Source organism: Brachycentrus maculatus, unplaced genomic scaffold, assembly GCF_059751285.1.
Source record: "Brachycentrus maculatus isolate JH-2025_06_01 unplaced genomic scaffold, ASM5975128v1 h1tg000852l, whole genome shotgun sequence".
NCBI lineage: Eukaryota > Metazoa > Arthropoda > Insecta > Trichoptera > Brachycentridae > Brachycentrus > Brachycentrus maculatus.
In genome coordinates, this window is record NW_028281579.1 from 112,187 (window position 1) to 130,000 (window position 17,814).

At 34.3% G+C, this 17,814-nt stretch overlaps 2 protein-coding genes and 1 long non-coding RNA gene across 3 annotated transcripts in view; all 3 read left to right on the top strand.

Annotated features, from left to right (window-relative positions):
* Positions 1–219: 219 nt before the first annotated feature.
* Positions 220–1,857, top strand: LOC148300019 (uncharacterized). Its single transcript, XR_015839005.1, has 3 exons — positions 220–490; positions 784–1,330; positions 1,407–1,857. It is a non-coding gene; the product is annotated as an uncharacterized LOC148300019 (long non-coding RNA).
* A 7,962-nt stretch (positions 1,858–9,819) lies between these two features.
* LOC148300020 (putative gustatory receptor 2a) lies at positions 9,820–11,453 on the top strand. Its single transcript, XM_088275390.1, has 2 exons — positions 9,820–9,884; positions 11,113–11,453. The coding sequence occupies exons 1-2, from the start codon at positions 9,861–9,863 to the stop codon at positions 11,278–11,280; spliced, it is 192 nt and encodes a 63-aa protein (XP_088131516.1). The 5' UTR covers positions 9,820–9,860; the 3' UTR covers positions 11,281–11,453.
* Positions 11,454–16,527: 5,074 nt separating this feature from the next.
* The window catches only part of LOC148300021 (uncharacterized), a 2,767-nt gene continuing 1,480 nt past the window's right edge, over positions 16,528–17,814 (top strand). The window contains exons 1-2 of the mRNA XM_088275384.1: positions 16,528–17,074; positions 17,754–17,814. The exon at positions 17,754–17,814 is cut by the window's right edge and continues 1,480 nt beyond it. Of these exons, the coding sequence (XP_088131510.1) occupies positions 16,579–17,074; positions 17,754–17,814 (557 nt within the window). The 5' untranslated portion in view covers positions 16,528–16,578. The remainder of the gene's footprint in view (positions 17,075–17,753) is intronic.

Below are 17,814 nucleotides of genomic sequence, written 5' to 3' on the forward strand. Positions count from 1 at the left end.
ATGTAAAAAGCTGTGGAATCGAACCAGAAAAAAGGTACTTGCATTCAGAATTTTAAATTATTTTGTTTTTTACTTTATTTTTCTTGCAGGTCTTACGGTATATAGGTAGGTACGCAGTCCAGTAGTAGGTCCTGTGACCTAGGAACGCCATTTTGTTTACAGCTGAAATCTTTAGAACGTAGAATCTGTGGTTAAGTCTGTGGTCTTCGTTGTGTCCTGTCAAGCGTTTCGGAATTGTTATTATTAATGCATTTGACCCTGGATAACTTAACTATATTTGTAGATAAAATGCCATTTGTGGATCGCTCAGTATTGACATATCGCTCACTCCTTTCAAGAACCCCATAAATAAAAAATCATCAATTTTCAGTTGTGCATGTTTTCGGAATGCCCAGAAAATGTACTATATCCCAGCAAAAGTGGCATATTTTTAACTTAATATTTACCCGCTACAGGGCAGAAAGTGTTGGTTTTGCATATTGAAGAAAAGGTATTGTTTAATTATTTCAAATGGAGAAAAAACCTTCAGGTTTTACCTAAAAAGATATGTTGCACAGTAAAAAGTTCAATAAGTGGCTTGATATTTATTTTTAAAACATTGTATTATATTTAACATTACTTATATTAATTTCCACCCACCCCCCCTGGGAATCGAACCCGGGACCTTCAGCACGGTAGCTAAAAATGCTAACCATTACACCACAGAGGCGGACAATTGTTCAATACTTGGCACAAAAAGGGATGAAGTAAGTCAGGTGTGTTAATTGAAGCATTTGTTTGCAGGTGGAATAAATCATTATTGCTGCGTACAGTAAATAGATGATTGGAGAAAAGATGGAGCGCACTCCAGTTCATGTCAAGGTTGAACCGGGAGATACAGATGTGTGTATTCTCCTACCGCCTCCTAAGGAAGGGGCGCTACTCGAAACTAAACCGGAGACAAGCTATAATGTACGAGAATGCTCTGTGGACAATTGTTATCCGAAAATAATATGCCTAAAAACTGATGAAATCAAAGCGGAATCAAGAAGTGATGATGAAAATGGCAATACTGGAGAAGGGACATCGTGTCCTGGCATAGCTGAACCGAGACCCAGTGCTGAAGTAACATCTAAAGAGGTCACAATCAAAGCAGAACCAGGAAGTGATGGTGAATATGGCGATGCTCTCCATACTGGAGAAGAGGCATCATGTGCTGATATGCCTAAATCGCGACTCGGCACTGAAGTAACATCTAGCGACGTCACAATGTCGACGGAAATAAACATAGATATTCCCAACATTAAACAAAAATGCTTGGAATATTCTCACGGAATGGGCGATGCCTCTAGTGAGTTATAGGTCCTTAGGTTAAAAATATATCACATTTGTTTGTCGCTTTTTATTACATTAATTTTATTTTTTAGATGCAAAAAAGACTAGGAGATATAAAATTGACAAAAAACCGTCTTTTGGGAGTGCCTTGGAAAAAAGTTTATCTTGCTCGGTGTGTAAATATAGATGTTCTCGAAAATGGAATTTACAAAAACACATGTTGACCCATTCTGTAAAGAAACTGTTGTCTTGTTCAGAGTGTAAATATAAATGTTATCGAAAATCCGCTTTGATAAAACACGTTTTAAAACATACTAGTAGTGTAAAAGTGTTCTCTTGCTTAGAATGTGAATACAAATGTTCTCAAAAATCCTATTTGAGACGACACATGTTTATTCATACTGGTGAGAAACCATTTTCTTGCTCAGAGTGTAAATATAAATGTTCTCGAAAAGGAAATTTACAGAAACACATGCTAACTCATTCTGTAAAGGAGCTGTTCTCATGCTCAACGTGCGAATATAAATGTTCTCGAAAATCCGTTTTGATAAAACACGTTTTAAAACATACTAGCGAGAAACTGTTCTCTTGCTTAGAATGTGAGTATAAAAGCTCGCGTAAATCAACTTTAAAAAAACATATGTTGATTCATACTGGGGAGAAACCGTTCGCTTGTACAGAGTGTGAATATAGATGTAATCAAAGATCCGCATTGAAAATACATATGTTTATTCATACTGGTGAGAAACCATTCTCTTGCTTAGAATGTAAATTTGAATGTTCTCAAAAATGCGACATGAGAAAGCACGTCTTAACTCACTCCGATAATAAGCCATTCTCTTGCTTACAATGTGAATATAAATGCTCTCAAAAATCCTATTTGAGACGCCATATGTCTATTCATATTGTCGAGAAACCATTTTATTGCTCGGAGTGTACATATAAATGCTGTCGCAAAGGGGATTTAAAAGCACACATGGTATCTCATTCGAGTACAAAACCATTCTCTTGTTCAGAGTGTGAATATAAATGTTCTCGAAAACAATGTTTGAATCGTCACATGTCAGTTCATACTGGTGTGAAGCCGTTCTCATGCTCGGAATGCAAACATTCGTTTTCCCGTAAAACTCATTTGACGACGCATATGTCAAGGCATTTTCAGAAGTAAATAAATAAACAAGAAATAAATTAACAACATTTTGAGTGTCAAATTTTAAGCTAAAATAATAAAAATGAAAATGATATTTTCTGGCGTTTCTCATGTCGCTCACTCCTTTCAAGAACGTCATAAATCAAAAATTGTCAATTTTCAGTTATGCATGTTTTCGGATTGCCCATAAAATGTGCTATATCCCAGCAAAAGTGGCATATTTTTAACTTAATATTTACCCGCTACAGGGCAGAAAGTGTTGTTTTTGCATTTTGAAGAAAAGGTATTGTTTAATTATTTTTTTAAATCTACTAAATATTTTTCAAATGGAGAAAAAACCTTCAGGTTTTACTGAAAAGATCTGTTTCACAGTAAAAAGTTCAATAAGTGGCTTGATATTTATTTTTAATACATTGTATTAGATTTTTTAACTATTAAAACGTTCTCTTGAAAAATCAAGTATTTTGATTTATGACGTTCTTGAAAGGAGTGAGCGATGTGTGTGATTATAATCCAAGATTTCGGACCTTACATAGTGCTCAATAAAAAGCTTCTTTTCATCTCACCAATAGATGTCTCCAGTGAAGTTCTAGTGATTCAAGAACAATGTTTCTAAATTGGTTCATATATATAAAACTTCCAAGAATTTGAGTAGTGTGGTTGTCAATAATGGGTAGAATTGGTGAATGTTACACTTGTGTAAAGTGTTCCTACTCCTGTTCTACTGTCTATCTTTGATCAGATGTCAAAATATAATAATAAATAAATTGTATACAATAAGAAAAATGTTTTTCATAATGAACCCTGATAATATATTTTTCACTCTAATATTAATTAAACATTGCCCTGGACTGATACCTGAAGCGGAGGGCTGATCACCTATTCTCCATGTGTTGGATCAAGATGACACTGCGTTTATCGTGGGTGTACTGGTAAAAAACGTTAAATCGAAAATATGCAATTTTGATTTAATGATGCATATTATAAAATTACCAACGTAGGTACTAGTTTGAAGTGGTAAGTAGTTTGAAATGTCATATATTTGTGGTTTTACAAGTAAATTCAATTTTAAGTTTAATAGCGGGTATTTTAATCAGGCTAAAAGCTTTAAATAACAGGGATTATTCAAACAGGGATTTTAGTGTTAACTTTTTTGCCAGTATACCCACGATATGATGTCCGGTCAGCACGCTCGGCTACCGTTCTTGAGGTCGAGCGCACCGATGCGGAAAAAGAAGGAATTGTGCACAAGCCAATCATCCGTTTTTCATGCTAACCGGACTGCCGGACAGTAATATTCCGTGTAGTGCACAAGCGCCCTGAGGGCGTTTGTCCACTACACGAAATTTTACATTCCGGCACGTCAGTTAGCGTTTTAAAACGACGATTGGCTTGGATTGGCTTGTGCTTTTGTCCATATTTCTTCGGATCGGAGCTCTTGATCGGTGCGAGAACAGGTTGCAAATTCGATCACGCTAAACTATCGTAGTCGCTTTCTTTTTAGGTAATATTCCGGGTAGTGGACAAGCGACCTTAGGGGGTTTGTTCTATCGATTTTTCGACTGCAAACCCGATCGCTTTCACGTATTTGAAATGATTGATCGTATCAAGTTTTTTCAGTCTTTTGCAGATTTACATGACCAAACCATCCCAACACACCTTTCTTAATTTAATCGGTAATGCGTATCTCAGCCATGCATTCTTTCCTTATTTCACCATTCGAACATCCATCATACATTGATTTGCCGCACATTCATCGGAAGGATCGTGTTTCAACTGCTACTTTCATCCTTTTCTTGCCAACTCCATGCTTCGCTTCCATACATTTGGGTTGGAACCAGGACTCCGTTGTGTACTGCTAGTTTAGCTTTCATTGATAGGTTTTTATTTGCTATAACTGATTTCAGTGCACCATTCATTCTGCAAACTGATTATTTTTTATTGAAATAACCACTACTACTTAACCGCAGCCAATGGTGCATAGAGCACTGCATCAAATTTAAGATATTTTATCAGTCGTACGTACAAGGTAATAAATTTTTTTAATGAAAAACATTTTTTTTTTATAAAATAAAGTTTATTTTTTAGTTTCCATCTTTACTTTCGAAAATGCCTTAACATATATCACTCACTCCTTTCAACAAAGTTATATTTAAAAAATCGTAAATTTTCAGTTGTGCATGTTTTCGGAATGCCAAGAAAATGTACTTTGTCCCAGCAAAAGCGGCATATTTTTAAACTTAATATTTACCCGCTACAGGGCAGAAAGTGTTGTTTTTGCATTTTGAAGAAAACTTATTGTTCTATTATTTTTTTTAATGTATTTAATATTTTTCAAATGGAGAAAAAACAGATATTTTTAGGTAAAAAAGGTTTTACCTTAAAATATCTGTTGCACAGTAAAAAGTTCAATAAGTGGCTTGTTATTTATTTTTAATACATCGTTTTATATTTTTAAACTTTAAAAACGATTTCCCGAGAAATCAAGTTTTTTGATATATGATGTTGTCGAAAGGAGTGAGCGATATATGAGTATGTGATATCAAATGACTCGTCCGGGAAAATGAATATTGACATTTTGACCAACAGAATGGTTTCTCACCAGCGTAAACAGTTTCTAAATATTCTTAGAATTTACGATACTAACCACAAATACTGCTTTTGAGACAATTTATATTAACTGTAATGGCCCTGCCATTTCTCATTCGCACTTTTATTGTCCTTTTTTAGGAAGTCGAGGGAGTCGAGGGACATTTGCTTGCAATATGTTGTCCGGCCTTTGGTTCGAGATGCGTTGCCATAGCCATAAATCGGTACAGCATTTTATGATTCTCTACCCTAAAGCAAGAGGGTTTTTAAATAGTCTAATTTGGTATGGTTTCATCCCAGTATATATCAATAATTTATACATTAGGATGTTTTCTTTTTCACGCAACTATTCCAGGGTTAAATTAATTAATTTAAATAATGAATTAATGTGATGAGGCACATCGTGTTATTAATTATTCATGTTGACCTAAATTATTCAATAAAGCTACCGTCATTAGTCGAAGCTGTCAACTGTCAGTGTGAACAAGTTACATACGCAATAAAGAGATGGTTTCCAACGTCTCCGGTATATATTGGGCCATTTCTCCAGTCTACCATGTCGTGAGGCTCATTGGACTAGCCCCATACACGACAAAAACAGTCAACGGCCGCTCGTTCTACAAAGTCACCAAGTTCACACAATGCTACAACTTCTTGATGACCCTTGTAATTCTCGCAAACTCGATTCCCATGATCATATTTCACCGGAAACACTTCGCATCCAATCGCTTCAACAGCATCTCGTTATATTCGGACCTGTTCAGGACCGCCAGTTCGTACGTCTTGCAGCTCTTGTGTCTGCTCCTCGCGTTCCGGTTTAGGCATCAGACTTGCAGGCTGGTGCGGGACATGAGCGCGCTGGACGAGGCCTTGATCGGCCTCGGCTGCGTCATCAGCTACAGGGACACGCGCCGGTATTTCTTGCTGCTGATGGTATTCCTCTGCGCTTCTTTATGTGTATTTATCTATGCTGATTGCGACATCTTCGTCGTGCGAGGAAGGAACATGTTATCGTATTGGGTCTCTTGCATTGTTGGATTTTTAGTACACATGCTTACAATTATCAATCTGATTGGATTCCTTACTCTCATAAAGGAAAGGTAACTTCTTTTTACTTATTGTAACTGCACAGTTAGTAGAGGTCCATTTTGGATTGTTGGGTTAATATACCAAAAATTTAACACGGTTATTGGATTGAATTATACTTTTATTTACATATATCGCTCACTCCTTTCAACAACGTTATATATTGAAAATCGTCAATCATCAATCGTGCATGTTTTTGGAATGCCCAGAAAATGTATTATATCCCAGAAAAAGCGGCATATTTTTAGCTTAATATTCACCCGCTACAGGGCAGAATGTGTTGTTTTTGCATTTTGAAGATTTTTTTTTTGAATATCCTAAATATTTTTCAAATGGAGAAAAAACCTTCAGGTTTTACCTAAAAAGATCTGTTGCACAGTAAATAATTCAATAAGTGGCTTGATATTTATTTTTAATACATTTAACTATATTTTTAAACTTCAAAAACGATCTCCTAAAAAATCTAGTTTTTTAAAAAATATATGACGTCGTTGAAAGGAGTGAGCGATATATGATAATATGTGACGTCTAAAATAAAAATATAATTCAATCCAATAACGGCTTTTTATTTTGGATATATTACCCAACAACTACTTTGGGACAGGCTATCTAAAAACGGGACGGTCCCGTTCAAAACGGGACGTATGGTCACTTTATCCATGACCCGTTAAAATTTTAGCCAAATCATAACTTATGTTTTTTTTATTAAAATTCAAACAATTTTGTATTCGCGTTTCAGGTTTATTTTGCTTAATAAATGCATCAAAGTTCTCAGCTTCGAACAGTCGCAACGTCCCGAAGTGAGAGGCAATACTTGGATGAGGAAGAGCAAGAAAGTGGCCAACGTGTCTCTGGGAGCAGTCAGAACGAGCAGAAACGTCGAGTTCCGAGCGTGCGACTACTTGGACAAGCTGTGCGATGTTCACTGCAGGCTGTGCGACATCGGGAACACCGTGAACGCGATGTTCTCCGTCCAGTTGCTGATTCTGATCAGCGTGGCCTTCATCGTCCTCGTCATAAAGTTCTACATGTTCTACCTGATGCTGAGCAAGAACGAGGACTACGAGCTGACACTGCAGCAGTCGTGGACAGGAGCCTCCTTTGGAGTTTGGTTCATCGTGTTCATTTTCTTCCTGTCTTGGATCTGCACTAACATCACAGATGAGGTAAAGTGACTAGACGCAATTTGAACGCACCCAAAAATAATGTGACTCCTTGGCTACCAAAACCCATTGGAACCTCTTATAACGAGCATAATTCGTTCCAGCATCTTATTCGTTAAACGAAACATTCTTTCCCATGCAAAATAAGATAAAGCGTTACATGTCGAAAGAAAACCAAAGTTTTTAATTTTCATTCAAATAAAATTACTTATAAATTATTAAGAAGTGTAACAACTTAGAAAACAATTTAGATAAAAAAAAACGGTAATAAAAATATGAATTTATCTTCTTCTTCTTCTTTTTCTAGATCCTAAGGATCTGTTTGTGCCTCGCTTGTAGCTCTTAGGATGTTACTCCCATCTGTCTGGAGACCACCTTTTTGGAGGTCTGCGAAATAAACGCAGGGAGCATTTTTTCCCTTTTTTGCTCGCTATGCGAATTACTCGTTATAACTGCTTTCGTTACTCTAGCGAGAAATACCAGATCCGTCGGATCTGACGCCATGATATACAAAAGTATTAGGTACATTTTGGATAGTACGGCCTAGAATTTTCACTCATCGTAAATACCCAGACTTCCATATTCTTCTTCATCTTTGATGAGATGTTAAAAATAACATAAACACTCAGTCAAAATCCAATCCAAACCCCGCCCACTCCTTTCATCCTGCGAGTATATAAGCTGGTTTATTAATATGTTCAATCCTAGTGCATGTTTAACCTCGACTCGTGACGCATATTGGTGCTGAAACCTTATGCGAGTGTTTTCGCCTAGAATTTTCACTCATGAATTACATGAAATTATAGTAACTTTAAGCATAAAGAGTAAATCCACTCACGAGTAGGCATAGGCTATGAAACTTTTAAAGTTGAAGCCTGAGTAGGGACATGATAAACGGTGTTGCATAAGCCGTAGCTAGATTTCAGAGTCACTTGGACGTTAGGTAATTCAAAAAAAAAAATGGATAGTACGTTAGGAATTCCTTCAGGGCTGGGCAAAAATTTTCAATTCATGTTATGTTTTTTCCTATAATAAGTTATGCATCGGTATTTAGCATTCAATGATCATTTATATGTTACAATTAGTTGCAATATTACAAAAAATTAAGTTACAAAAGTACCTACTTAAACAGAAACGAAAAAAAAACACACACTAAACCAATTTTGTTTCCGCGAAAATTAAATGGTGTAAAGCTGAGAAATTATTCAAGAACTTAATTTTCAAGAATCAAAAACCATTTGCAATTAATTGATACAAATTTAATACATATATTGCAAAATTAAAACTATTTTTTTGTTCATTTTTTCTCCCTTCCCGGTGTTGTGTACCTTGAACACATAGCTTCTAATAACCATAAAAATAATAAATCCCTTACCGCACCCCAATGGTGCATAGGGCACTGCTTCATATAAACGCAGTGTTATCTCGATCGATTATACATGAAGGAAAGCCCCATATCAGCCCTCCACTCCATGTACCAGTCCAGTGTAATATTGAATAAATATTACAGTGAAAAAATCACTTATATTTATTAAACCCCCCTGGGAATCGAATCCGGGACCTCCAGAACGGTAGGCGAGCATGCTGACCATTACACTACGGAGGCGGACAGGAGGCGGAGGCGGAATAACCATAATATCTCTATAAATATAATAAATACAAGGCTAAGATATTAATTATTCCTCCATAACATATTGACGCATTCATTTAAAAAATAATATTTATAATAGTCAGAAATTATCGGGTACATCGGAGGTATTTTGTGAATATCGGAAACAAATTCGCGTATAAACAGCGCGTGAAGAGTGTGCGGGAACCGCGACACTATGTTCGCATCTCACTCTTGCATACTTGCACCGTGCAAGCGTGAGGAGCTCAAAACTCAATGTTCTCTAGGTATCGGTAAGTTGCTCTTCATCTCCCGACAAGAGTGGACCTATGCTCGTTCCGTGAGCGTTGCCAGATGGTTTTTTAATGTTTTAAGCAAATAAATCTAAATTATTATAATTTGTGACTTCATTTATAATTAATTAAGGGGATTAGCTGTGAATGTCAGTATTTTTTCGATTTGAATTGGCTAATTTTTTATTGTTTAGTGACTACGCAACATCGGGACGCGCGTTTTATTTTAGCACCGGAAGGGAATGGTTAATTACACACACCCCTCTTATTGTTTTCCAATGCCGAATCTCGTCGATTGTCGACATCTTTATGTACAATTTATGCGTACGGCGTAAAAAGGAAGTGGACAATAAACGAGCAGCATTTAAATAAAAACACATTTATTTAGTTAGAAGAAACAAAAATCCTCTTAATGGTCTATAAACCTTGTACACAATAAGCAAAGTAAATAATAAATGCAATTCTCATCTAAAAAAAACACACACACGCCACATACGTCAACTGCTCAATTACACATGAAAGAAAATAAAAAAGCCAATTCATAATTATTGAATCCTTATATTTGAATTAAATTGCCTTGCAGTTTCTAAAATTAATTGTTTTTTTTTTAGGCAAACGAGTCCAGCGTTCTGATCCACAAAATAAAATATGTTTCAATGGACAAAAAGACCGCGACCAGCGTAAGTTATGTATATTCAATAATTTACTGACGAGTGCACTGGGCTTTGCTGCTATTCCCTTTATTCTCTCTTCCTTTCCTCCTCCGTTTCCCTTTTCACACAAAACACGTGGTCCTAATATGCACATAAGTGTCTAAACTTGCACACGTGCAGAAATGCACACAGCGGTCCATGGAAAAATCGCTGAGGGATAAAGTAAGAAATGAAGATATCAGGAACGCAACTAAATTAGAGAATATCATGGATCGCGTGGTAAAACTCAAGTGGCAATGGGCAGGACATGCTGCAAGACAGGACTCCACGAGATGGACCCCAAAAATTAAATCTTATTTTGCCTTTGTTCCATATTTTACTATGACCTCTAACCTCCGTTGTAAACTACTTTTATTTATTGTTTCGGCATTAACTTTGTGGTAAGACATGTTACAATGATTAAAGAAAACACTTCGTTTTTTACCACTTGAGTTTTATTATAGACTACATGTTTCAGAAGTTAAACTTCCATCATTCAGGTCTGTATAATAACTAAAATATAAAATATAAAATTGTTCTATAAATAAGGAGAGGGGAAAGTAAGGGGAAGGGGTAAGTCAAGGAACGGAGTTTGAAAACAAAGGAAAAATGGAAAGCAAAGGTGAAGAATTTTGAAACAATATATTATTTAATAAATTATTATTAGAATTTAGGTTTTTTTGGATTTCTAAATTTTCAAGATAATTCATAATTTGGCCTTTATATGGAACAAGGTGTAATAATTTTTATTTATGAGAGTGAAATGAGTGATTATTATCAATTATATGATTGAATCCTTGTTTAATTTCAGGAATTTGCAAATCATATAATAGATACTAATCACTCATTTCACTCTCATAAATTAAAATTATTACACCTTGTTCCATATAAAGGCCAAATTATGAATTATCTTGAAAATTTAGAAATCCAAATAAACCTAAATTCAAATAATAATTTATTAAATAATATATTGTTTCAAAATTCTTCACCTTTGCTTTCCATTTTTCCTTTGTTTTCAAACTCCGTCCCTTGACTAACCCCTTCCCCTTACTTTCCCCTCTCCTTATTTATAGAACAATTTTATATTTTAGTTACTATACAGACCTGAATGATGGAAGTTTAACTTCTGAAACATGTAGTCTATAATAAAACTCAAGTGGTAAAAAACGAAGTGTTTTCTTTAATCATTGTAAACTACTTTGTTGTACCTTTTTAGGTTCAGATGTTTTCACTCCAGTTGCTTCACCAAAAACTGGAATTCACCGCTTGTGGGTTCTTCAAGGTGGACTTCACGATGATACGCATGATCGTCAGCTCGGTCACGACATACCTCGTCATACTTATCCAGTTCGAGATGGCCAGTCGACCGGCCACTTCTCAATAAGCATTCTCTAATTGTGTTCAAAATCCGCCAGATCCATGTAAGTCGATTAAAAAAAAATACAAAATTCTCCGGGTAACATTTATGTTTAAAAGATTTGTCTTTCTTTAGATAAAATATTATGAAATAGAGAATTTACCCATTTTTTAAGAAAATTAGTCAGGTCAAAAAAAAAACACACAAGTCGCAAACCGATAATGACGTCATCTTAACTTTTGACCTATCCCCGCTCTCTGATCGGCCGATGTAGGTCAGAAAGCAAGTTCCATGAATAAAGCGGAATTTGAAATACAACGCTGTTTTTAGTATTTTTTTAGCAAGGTTTTCAAGTATATAAATAATTATTTTTTGATATCTCATCAAAGATGAAGAAGAATATGGAAGTCTGGGCATTTACGAGGCTTACGACCGTCATAGGCTGGTTTAAGTGATCACTTTACACACGTGTAACATTTACCAATTCTACCCATTATTGTCGGTGAGATGTAAATAATAAAAAAGAAAATGGTATTTTCTGGCGTTTCTCATGTGTGTGATTATAATCCAGGATTCGGATCTCACATACTAATATAAGAGTTTCTGCTTAGTAAAAAGCTTCTTTACATCTCACCAATAGATGTCTCTAGTGAAGTTCTAGTGATTCATGAACAAGGTTTCTAAATTGGTTCACATATATAGAACTTCCAAGAATTTGAGTAGTGTGGTTGTCAATAATGGGTAGAATTGGTGAATGTTACACGTGTGTAAAGTGATCACTTAAACCAGCCTATGACGGTCGTAAGCCCCATAAATGCCCAGACTTCCATATTCTTCTTCATCTTTGATGAGATATCAAAAAATAATATGAAAATAACTCCTGTAATTGGAGATAATCCAGATTTTGTGAACAAGTATTTGGACACACTCAAAATGTTGTATATATATATATATATATATAATAATAATAAAACCCTTATCCGCACCCCAATGGTACATAGGGCACTGCGTCATATAAACTCGGTGTTATCTTGATCGTTTACACATGAAGGAAAGCTGATCAGCCCTCCGCTTCAAGTACCAGTCCAGGGTAATATTGAATAAACATTACAGTGAAAAAATCACTCATATTTATTCTTACCCCCCCTGGGAATCGAACCCGGGTCCTCCAGAACGGTAGCCGAGCGTGCTGACCATTACACTACGGAGGCGGACAAGCATACAACTATTTCAAATAATAAAACCCACAATTGGCATTCCGATGGAGTATTTATTTTAAAATCTTATAAAGTTAGATCTGGCGGACTTTGAAAGTAGGCGACACAATTCTACTTTTTTTTTTACAAAAATGCATTAACCTTGTTTAATTTTGGATATATTACCCACAGATTCAAAACGGAATTCTACCAACTGTCTGCTGTTACAATAATTATTTAATTATTTATTGATTCGGAATTAACTTTGTGGTATGACATGTTTATTATTTATAAAAAATTAAATACTTGAATATACCATGTAATGAGTTTTATTTATATATACGACTAGTTTCGAAAACATACAGGTGCTTTCATCTTCTGGTAAAAATTAAAACTTACGAACAAAAAATGTTTAGGGGTATATATGGGTTAATAAATATAGGGAAGGGGGGGGTTAAGGAACTAACTAATTAACCATCACGCCGCTTCTCCGCAGGGGTAGGCAGAGAGAATAGAACGCCACACCACTCTGTCTTTGCAAACATTCTTCGCCACTTCCACGTTCATGCATCTCCTCATACATACCCGCCGATTGTTACGACTCCTAACCTGACCGCTTTCAAGTATTTGGCATACCTGATCGTGCCAAGTTTTTCTCGGTCTTCCTCTGCTTCTTTTCCCGCTAATATTCGCCTCATAAATTTGTTTTACCGTTCTTTCCTTATTCATTCGTTCTACGTGTCCAAACCATCTCAACACACCTTTCTTAATTTTATCGATAATTCTTTTCTCAGCTTTGCATTCCTTCCTTATTTCACACATCTATCATACATCGTTTTGTCGCACATTCTTCTGAGAGATCGCATTTCGACTGCATTCAGTCTACTTTCATGCTTCTTTTGTCAACTCTTGAAACAGTTTATTATTAATTAATTTAGATAAAACGTTAAATTATAACTTACTGTTTCAAAATACCTCACCTTTATTATCTATGTTTCCTTTTACAAACAAAAAAATTGTTCCTAACCCCCCCCCCCTTCTTTAGAGCTGCAATGCAGACCAGCCGGGAATTTTCTGTAATTTCAAATACTTTCCGTTCAACGTTTCCCGCTAAAGTCTGTATCTTTTCGCATATATAGAGATACTGTGATTAAATTTTTTTTAAAGCTAATGAAACAAGTTGAAAATGATCTTTTTAGATAGCAATTAGTACAAATATTGAGTTTTAATTTTTTATTTCAATTTTATCTACATACATATCGCTCACTCCTTTCAAAAACGTCATAGTTCAAAAACTTGATTTTCAGGAGATCGTTTTTTAAGTTAAAAAATATATTAATAATAAATAATAAAACCCTTATGCGCACCCCAATGGTGCATAGGGCACTGCTTCATATAAACGCAGTGTTATCTTGATCGTTTACACATGAAGGAAAGGTGATCAGCCCTCCGCTTCAGGTACCAGTCCAGGGTAATATTGAATAAATATTACAGTGAAAAAATCACTTTTATTTATTTGACCCCCTTGGGAATGGAACCCGGGACCTCCAGAACGGTAGCCGAGCGTGCTGACCATTACACTACGGAGGCGGAAAAATATATTATAATGTATTTAAATTAAATATCAAGCCACTTATTGAACTTATTACTGTGCAGCAGATTTTTTAAGGTAAAACCTGAAGGTTTTTTCTCCATTTGAAAAATATTTAGTATATTTAAAAAATAAAAATAACTATAACTTTTCTTCAAAATGCAAAAACAACACTTTCTGCCCTGTAGCGGGTAAATATTATGTTTAAAATATGCCGCTTTTGCTGGGATATAGTACATTTTCTGAGCATTTTGAAAACGTGCACTGTTAAAAATTTTTGATTTTTGATATACGACGTTGTTGAAAGGAGTGAGAGATATATAAATTCTTAAAAATAATATTACCGATTGTATTCAGCTTTAAAATATTAATTCTCTCACAAATTGCCATGTCAATAGATTTTCCCTTTCTCAGAAAATAAAATTAAAAAAAATAAAGGGAAAATGGGACCTATGAAAATTAGCTGAGACAATCTAATATTACCCTCACCATTTGGAGTGTATCCAAATCATCTTCTTCTTCTTCAAACCCTTATCTGCACCCGATGGTGCATAGGGCACTGCATCATAAAAACGCAGTGTTATTTCGATAGTTAACACGTGAAAAAAGGTGATCAGCTCTCCGCTCCAGGGTAATATTGAATAAATATTAGAGTGAAAAATCTTTTATATTTATTTTCACATTATTTTTTGACATCTCATCAAAGATGAAGAAGAATATGGAAGTCTGGGCATTTACGGGGCTGACGATCGTCATAGGCTGGTTTTTGTGATCACTTTACACACGTGTAACATTCACCAATTTATAATTTGACCAGTTAATATAAAATAAGTGTACGTACCTACATCCCCCATTAACTATTGTTGTCTCCCATAAATTATAACTACACATGTTAAAACTATCACTTCAGTACCTTGAATTGTATAGCTACATAAGGACCGTCAGTCTATTTAATATTCACATTCGTTTGAAAATGCCATGACTAGGCGAAACAATTCGCTCACTCCTTTCAAGAACGTCAAAAATAAAAAATCGACAATTTTTAATTGTGTATGTTTTCGGAATGTCCAGAAAATGTACTATATCCCAGCAAAAGAGGCATATATTTGAAACTTAATATTTACCCGCTACAGGGCAGAAACGGTTGTTTTTGCATTTTGAAGAAAATGTATTATTTAATTATTTTTTTTAAATATACTATATATTTTTCAAATGGAGAAAAAACCTTCAGGTTTTACCTAAACAGATCTGTAGCACAGTAAAAAGTTTAATAAATGGCTTGATATTTATTTTTAATACATTGTAATTTATTTTCAAACTTTAAAAACGTTCTCTTGAAAAATCAAGTTTTTTTATTTATGACGTTCTTGGAAGGAGTGAGCGAATTGTCAAAATATTAATTTTAATGTGTTTTTTAAAAAATATATAAAATACAACTTACATAGTAGACCCGAAAAACCTGTGTTTGATTTAAAAATAATACTTAAAAAAAAATTATATATCGAGCTTTATTGAAAATGCCACGAATATTTGTCACTACTATAAAGGGTTATGCTTTACGAATAAAAACGCAAGTCCGCATACACGCTAACTCCCATATTTAATTATTTATTGTATTTTTTGAGAGGTTGATAGTGCCGAATCAGACGACACGTGTCACATATTATCATAAATAAATATATGTTAATAAAAGTAGAATTCAATGCAATAACCGTGTTTAATTTTTGATTTATATATATTTCATTACTCCAAAAAAGAGACTGAGCTCTTTTGCTTGGATAGGGACTCACGCTCGTCGTTAAATTTCATATAATAAATGGTAAAATAAATGTATGTATATATATATATATATATATATATATATATATATATATATATATATATATATATATATATATATATATATATATATATATATATATATATATATATATATATATATATATATATATATATATATATATATATATATATATATATATATATATATATATATATATATATATATATATATATATATATATATATATATATATATATATATATATATATATATATATATATATATATATATATATATATATATATATATATATATATTTATATATATTTATATATATATTTATATATATTTATATATATACATATATATATATATATATATATATATATATATATATATATATATATATATATATATATATATATATATATATATATATATACATACATTTATTTTTGTAGGAACATACTACTTTGGTAGGTACTGTTACTTTGTTCCTTGAGACGCAATCTTGTCTATGGCTGGCTATTGTTGACGTTAGACTATGGTTATAATCTGTGGTCAAGTCTGTGGTCCTCTCTTGCATCGTGTCACACGTCGTTGAATAAAAAGTTTGTATTTTGCGTCATTTAAAGAATATCAGTTCATTATAGCACTTATTTTAAGGTCAAAAAATTAAAATCTGGTATCGCATTTGTTTGCAGGTGGAATAGATTATTATTGTTGCGTACAGTAAATAGAAGATCGGAGAAAAGATGGAGCACACTCCAGTTCATGTGAAGGTTGAACCGGGAGATGCAGATGGGTGTATTCTCCTACCGCCTCCTGGGGAAGGGGCGCTACTCGAAACTAAACCGGATACAAGCTATAATGTACGAGAATGCTCTGTGGACAATTGTTATCCCAAAATCATATACTTAAAAGCTGATGAAATCAAAGCGGAATCAACAAGTGATGATGAAAATGGCAATACTGGAGAAGGGACATCGTGTCCTGGTATAGCTGAACCGAGACCCAGTGCTGAAGTAACATCTAACGAGGTCACACTCAAAGCAGAACCAGGAAGTGATGTTGAATATCGCGATGCTCTCCATACTGGAGAAGGGGCATCATCTGCTGATATGGGTGACCCGGGACCCAGTACTAAAGTCGTATCTAGCGATACCACTGTTTCGACCTCAATAGACGTAGACATTCCCGAAATCAAGCAGGAGTGTTTGGAATATTCTCACGGAATTGGCGATGTCTCTAGTAAGTTTCCTCCTTGCCTGCGAACTATTCTATGCTTCTTGTTTCTCTAATTACACTGGCCAACAACGATTTTGTAACTGAAATTTTAACATATTATTTTGAGAAATAAAAATACTTTGTTTTTCGATCCCCTCATATTTTTACTAACAACCAACTAGTTTCGGCAACAACCTGTTGCCCTCTTCAGGGTTTAATTTATGACTAAACATATATATATATACATAAAAGAAACAGTGTACAAGTTATTGGGTTTCCATAAGGATAGGGGTGGGGTTATGGTGTTACCTTAATACCTACCCCACCTTAAAACACCATCAGACTGTCGGTTACGATGAAACCCGGTTGCTGATCGAATAAAATTAATGTGGAAAAAATTACATAGTTGTTATTTTATTATTATAAATTTGTTTTTCCGTTCTTTCCTCACTCATTCGTTCCACATGTCCAAACCAGATGGTTTTGACGTGTGGAACGAATGATTGAGTGAACAACACACCTTTCTTAATTTTATCGATAATGTTTTCTCAGGTTTTCATTCCTTCCTTATTTCACCATTCGAACATTTATCATACATCGTTTTGTTGCAAATTCGTCTGAGAGATCGCATTTCGATTACATTCAGTCTATGCTACATTTTCTTAAAGATTGATTTTTATTAATACGTTCGTTTGATTTTTAGATGTAAAGAAGACAAGAAGATCCAAAGATTCAGTAGAGAGCAAACAAATATCTTGTAATGA

What these genes read in the sequence shown, in the direction of transcription:
- LOC148300020 (XM_088275390.1), top strand. Translation starts at nt 9,861, where the DNA reads ATGGACAAAAAGACCGCGACCAGC. An exon ending in ACAAAAAGACCGCGACCAGC is followed by an intron (nt 9,885 to 11,112) that starts GTAAGTTATGTA and finishes GTACCTTTTTAG; the next exon opens with GTTCAGATGTTTTCACTCCA.